Here is a 6,000-nt window from a genome sequence, read left to right as displayed (position 1 = left end):
TCAGTTTTTTGCTGCATTATTAAGCTTTGATAGCTTGAATTTTAAATTTGGTCATCTTAAGAATGATCACAAAGGTTTTTGTTTTTCATTATCTACAGAGATTTTAACCAAAGTTACATTGTAACACACAAATGCTGTCTTGTCTTTAAGGCACAACACATCAGTATGAACATTCTGTTTGCCAAACTTAAAAAAGAGACATGATTAGATTCCCATTTCCCCTCCCACTACCCTCCCCGACAAATGAAAGAAAAATTGCATCCACTTTCAAAGTCAGTTGCTAATAAAGTCACAGTAAATTACTTTCATCAATAATTTACACAAATTACAGGTCTAGATAGGACTGTCCTTACACAGTCTGAGTGCATTCCAATTCAGATTTTCTGGGCTAGGTAGGCTAAAGTCAGATTCAAACCTCAGGGCTGAGAAGATCTCCCATTTTGAGGAATGTTGTTGAACCTTGTCAGACGGAGCCTGTGTTGGTGCTTTGCCAGGGTGAGAGCTCTTTGCTAAAGCTGTTACTTCCAGTTAGGACTCATTCGGTGTGTACCAGCAACCTCCACAGATTTTTTTTTAAAACCATTAAAGTGTTGTAAGTATAAGACCATAGAGCTTCCTTTCTGTAGCACTAAAGTTTAATTCCATTCAGCAATCTGAATTCTTCATTCTGGAATTCTCATTCCAAATATGATTTCATCCTTTAAGACAATTTATATGTGTAAAGCCAGAGGCATTGAATCACACATAAAAATTCAGTGTACTTGAAATATAAAAAAAAAAAAAAACAAACAAACAAAAAAAAACGGATCTCCAGCTAGAGAACACAGTTACAAATACTCTAATTCCAGTGCTTGATGTAGAGCCAAGAGGTCTGAATGACTTGATATCCTCCAAAAGGGCATATTGTGCTGTGTGGTTAAGAGAGGGAGGGATGGGAGAGAGAAAGGGAAGGGATGGAGAGAGATCATAACTATTATCTCAGTGAAGCAGCGGTCCACACAAGGAAGTGTAGTTCACCCAAGTTCAAGGGAGGGAGTTTAAGGGAGGGATGATCATATTTGAAGGCTTGGTAGCATCAATGTGGTATTGTCAAAATAATAGAGAAATAGATCTGAACTGGATTTTAATCATAATAAAAGAAAGTAATGAGATTTCTTAAGTAGTTTAATATTTATTTTGGAAAGTATCATTACTAATATCAGCATCTGGGAAAGCAAGCTGAGCACCAAAATGCTACGTGGCTGGAGGAAAACAAATTTTACTTACTACATCACTCCTTAAGGTCCATCTTTCAGAAAAAAATGATAAACTTCCTAAATCCAAGGCTTTTTGTCGATTTGAGAGGAAGAGGGTGAATTCCTTTCTACATTAAAAAATAATTTGAAGCTGGACTATATAAGGTAGAAAAAAATGTGGGGATGATCAAGTTTCTTACTTGTCTGGGGTAAGTAATAATTTAAGTCAGCAGAGGTGACCTGATTTATTTCCTTGGTGTGGGATTGAGGGAAAGCACTCCAGCATGCATGCTCAAGAGGGAGATATCACCCCCCTCAAGGGGACAAAAATGAGTTTTTGTGGGGAAAAAATTCTTAGATATTACAATGGTTTGTGGCTCTCCAAAGCTATACCAGTAATGGTATATGCGTGGTATTAAAATTTCATAAAGGGTTGTAATTAGGAAAAAAAATGTCTAAAAATACTTCATTGTGGACAATAATGAAAAAAAAAGGAAATAATGCACTATAGCTATTAAAAAAACCAAAGCTTTATTTATAAGTTTGGGCTGATCACATCTTGTAGAATATATATTTGCATGTAAAATGGAAATATATATATATTATATGTAACATGGAAAAGACACTTTATTATAAAAATTAATAATTAAAATAATAATCACTATTGTTATATAGTTTTTTACTGCTCAATATGGTAGCCACTAGTCCAATATGGCTATTGAGCACTCAAAATGTGGTAAGTCCAGTTCAAAATACACACTGAATTTCAAAGACTTAGAATTGTTTTAAAAATGTAAATATCACATGAATAGTTTTTATACTTATTAGGTGTTTAGACAATAATATTTTGAGCATATTGGTATATTATTAGAACTAATTCTACCTGTCTCTCTTTTTAATTCTTTTAAACACAGCTTCCAAAAAATTTTAAATTACAAATATGGCTCACATCATATATTTCTATAGGGGAGTTCAGTTGTAAACTTTGAAACTTCTTCTTAGATTTACAAAACAAACTATGCTTTTGGGTCAAATTAAAGCACAAAATTCATCTAGAAGTAACTTTTTAAAATTCAGCTCAGATCTATTTGTAATAGCAAAATAGTACTTTATATTTTTGCACATGCGATTACAGCTACATCCAAAGAAGAGCATGCATTCTGGATACTAGAGAAACCAACCACCTGTGTTTCAAAATAGAATTATAAGCCTTCACCATCACCAAAACTGTACCTACATAAACAACCATTTGGAAATAGCATTCTAACCAAGGTTCTTATCCACTTGGAGTCATGCCTTTTTCTCCTGAAATTTTGGGTTTAAAGCCGAAGGTGTTAACAACTGGTATACCAAGTCTAGTTTTCACGCCACACATAAATGGGGTTGAATGTATAAGTTTTAATTTTCAAAGGCATATACTGTTTCTGGTTTGGAAAAGTGAATTTTATTAGCCCTGACCTAGATGTGTGTGAATTTCACATAGGCTAAAAGACATGTAAAATGCTTGCTATGGTGGCTGCACTGACTGCTCTTTGTTGTGTGTAATTATGGTGCCAATATGAAAAATTGAAACAACAAGGACTCAGGCCACTGACAAACTCCAGAAGATATTTCAGCTGTGTGCAACCGGAAGGATTTCAAGTGGTTGTCAGCTTGGGTCACTGACAACTGCTAATTAAGACCGAGGGGCACTGTGGGAAGATGAGTCTGAAACAACTCTCTTAATGTTATGGAAAAGCATGGAATATTTCAAGTATGGCTTCCAATGCATCACCAAACCTTCTAAAGTGGAAGCTCCTTCTTTTTCTCCATTTTGTTTGACTTGAATTGACCACAAACATAAATCATATCTTTTATCTTTCTTGTATCACTATAAACTTTCCTAGGAAACTGTTTATGTTGTTTTTTTTTCGGGGGGAGCGTGAGGGGGGACAGAAATCAGATAAACACTCCAGCACATGCAAGTGTTTAGTGAAGGCTTTATCAGATGATTATTTGAAATCTCCTCAGGATAATAAAGACAATATTCTTTCTATGTAAAACAATATATGCTGACATGTCATTGTTCAACAATACTTATTCATCATTTTGCTTTGTTTTATAAATTATATCACTTTAATCCTGGCTAGATGATATTTTGCAATCAATCAGTGAAGGAAGCAGTAGATCTCAGTGTTGTGTTGATCAATAGTCTGGTATCTGGAGCCAATCTTGATATCATTCTCCTTTTGATGCTGGACCAACCAGTTAATGGTTTTTTAATTGCCTTGATTTTTTCAGAAATATGGGCCAGATGAAAAGGCTGATTTAAACACCTAAGGCCTATGAGATCTTCTGAATATATTCAAAGCCAGGTGCTTGGCTTCAATCAAATACCAATGACTCACCAAAACAAATAACACTCTTCTAGAAGATGTATGGGACATTGCTTCTAAGTCTCTATAACAAGTTGGCACAAAAGGATTTGAATAATATATCCCACTCCAATAGCATTTATTCACTTCTCTAGTAAGTTTTTTTCTTCATCTATTAAAGCTACCCTCAGATTTATCATCATGGGGCACAATTACTACTAGGCACTCGCAAGGGCCATATGGCATAGAGGATGGATGGGAAAAGGGTAAGAACTGAGCCACTCACATGGCTTTCTATGGAGCTCATTAAATGTCTTTAATCTTGTTGAACTTCATGTGCTCAAAAATGTTTTTTCCCCCCATCTTTCTTATATCTGTGTGTATTACACACACACACACACACAAACACAAACACACATAAGCACACTCACAAATAAATGTAACTAAATGTTCCTATATTTCCTATGAAGTTTCAGGCAAAAAAAAATGCTAGACTCCAAATGGTTTATTTGAATGTAAGTACTGACCTTCTCATGCTCTTACTGCTTTGCATCTATAAATTTAAATCATTTGTCAAGCTGCCATTGGGCCAAACTACAGGAATGCAAACAAAAAAGCTTGCATTAGAAGTATCACACCAACATTGTTTGAAACAGGTTACCTTTTTTGCTGCCTGTTCTTCTTCTACACCATCCCCAATTACAACATATACTACTTTTCTGCCAAACCTTTGCATTATTCGTTCAAAGCAACTTTCTTTTCCTGGAAGATAAACAAGATAAAGTTCAGAGCGAAGTTACCTGGTTAGCGGCATGCTCCTCATCTCGGCCATCTCCAATCACAACATAAGTTATGTTAGTGCCAAATCTGGACACTATACGCTCAAAACAGCTTTCCTTGCCTGAAAAACAATGTACTGCTTATTCTTCCAGCCATTGCATTCATTAACCTAAAGATTCATAAAGTGTTAAGTTACTTTCTCTTGAACATCAATCACTTAAACTTGCTTGCAAACTCTGGGTTTATGAAATCAACAAATATGGTTGAATACTCTAAGTCTTTACTTAAGACAGATTATTAAATGAATGTATTTCACACTCCAAAAAAAGTCAGTAGGGCTAAGTATCTAATTGGAAAAAAAATTATATCTCTTTTATATCTTTCAGTCCATCAAAAGACTATAGGAACAACTTTACAAGCAACTATCAGTTTTTACATTTATTTGTGTAATTCTACACTTTATCTAGTTTGTTTTAAGTAGTATAGACAAGTCAGCTAAAATTATTACTCTGAAAAATTGAAGGTTCACCTAGAACGAAAGAGGAAATACTAAGATGTGGATTTATCTTGATAAACAATTCCTTTCTTCAAGTGGCTGGGAGCTAGTCTGCTCAGATTAATTGTACTAAGGGTGCTGTTTGCTTGGGCCACAGCACTGGTGACACTAGTATCCTCTGATCGCACTATGGGAATAATACCACAGAATTTTTACATGTTCTTTGTTTTTACAACCATTGGCATTATTCTCTGAATTTCATTCCTAGCATGTTCATTCAGTCATGGCTTCTTTTTCACTTTTTCTTACTCTGATAGTTCAGAACTCCAAAAAATATTAGCTTAAAGGGAAAAATAAAAATGATTTTTTTTCAGATTAAAGATAAGGAACAATTTGGCCAATAAGAAAGAATGTTGTCCTTACTAGAGGAAATGTTTATGCTTGTGTAAAACTACTTGATTTGTCAAAAAGCAAAATCAGGTTTGATGTATTAATCCTGTTAGCATAAATATACTTATATAAAAAATGAACGGGATTGGTACCAGGGCTCTGAACTGCAGTGCTTAGGACAATGAGGAATTTACTTTATGAAAGCTAGACTCTCTTTAACTATACTACCAAAACAGCTGTAGCTGGGGGCTCTTTTTGCCTGTGCCAATATCAGAACTCTGCAAGGCCCAGGGCAGGTTATTTCTGGTAGGGGATTTTAGGATTCTGAACTCTTGTCAAGCTGCCAGAGCCTAAGTTTGTTGACCCTCAGGGCACATTGTACAACCCATCTATTTCCCCAGGCATTTCCTTGACAGACAACAGAATACATGAGTTGCTTTCTTTTAACTCTTTCAAGACGGCAGAAGTTGATGAGCTTTGTTTCTGAAAGTTTATTAGAAGTCTTAGTGCCTCTGAAAGGCACTTAAAGTTAAAGATGGCTCCACAGATAGCTATGATCTAAATAAACAAGGTTGTAGTTCTTTGATTGCTACTGAACTTCTGGAAATGTGGATTTCCAGCCATTCATATGTAATGAATGCTCCAATTATGTTTTCTGATTCATGAAATTTTTTTTCCCCTGGAATTAAGGTTACTAGTTCAATCCATCTGATACTCCCTTATAATGCCAAAACAGTATTTTTAT

General features: G+C 35.0%; 1 protein-coding gene across 1 annotated transcript in view; it reads right to left on the bottom strand.

Annotated features, from left to right (window-relative positions):
* Positions 1-267: 267 nt before the first annotated feature.
* EYA4 (EYA transcriptional coactivator and phosphatase 4) overlaps positions 268-6,000 on the bottom strand; it is a 264,825-nt gene continuing 259,092 nt past the window's right edge. The window contains exons 19-20 of the mRNA XM_081251226.1: positions 4,251-4,351; positions 268-908 (exon numbers count right to left, since the gene is read on the bottom strand). Coding sequence (XP_081107352.1) covers positions 828-908; positions 4,251-4,351 — 182 coding nt within the window. The 3' untranslated portion in view covers positions 268-827. The remainder of the gene's footprint in view (positions 909-4,250; positions 4,352-6,000) is intronic.

Source organism: Mesoplodon bidens (genome assembly GCF_964165515.1).
Source record: "Mesoplodon bidens genome assembly, chromosome: 12".
Taxonomy (NCBI): domain Eukaryota; kingdom Metazoa; phylum Chordata; class Mammalia; order Artiodactyla; family Ziphiidae; genus Mesoplodon; species Mesoplodon bidens.
The sequence above is the reverse complement of the archived record's forward strand: the minus strand, read 5'-3'. Positions and strand labels throughout refer to the sequence as shown.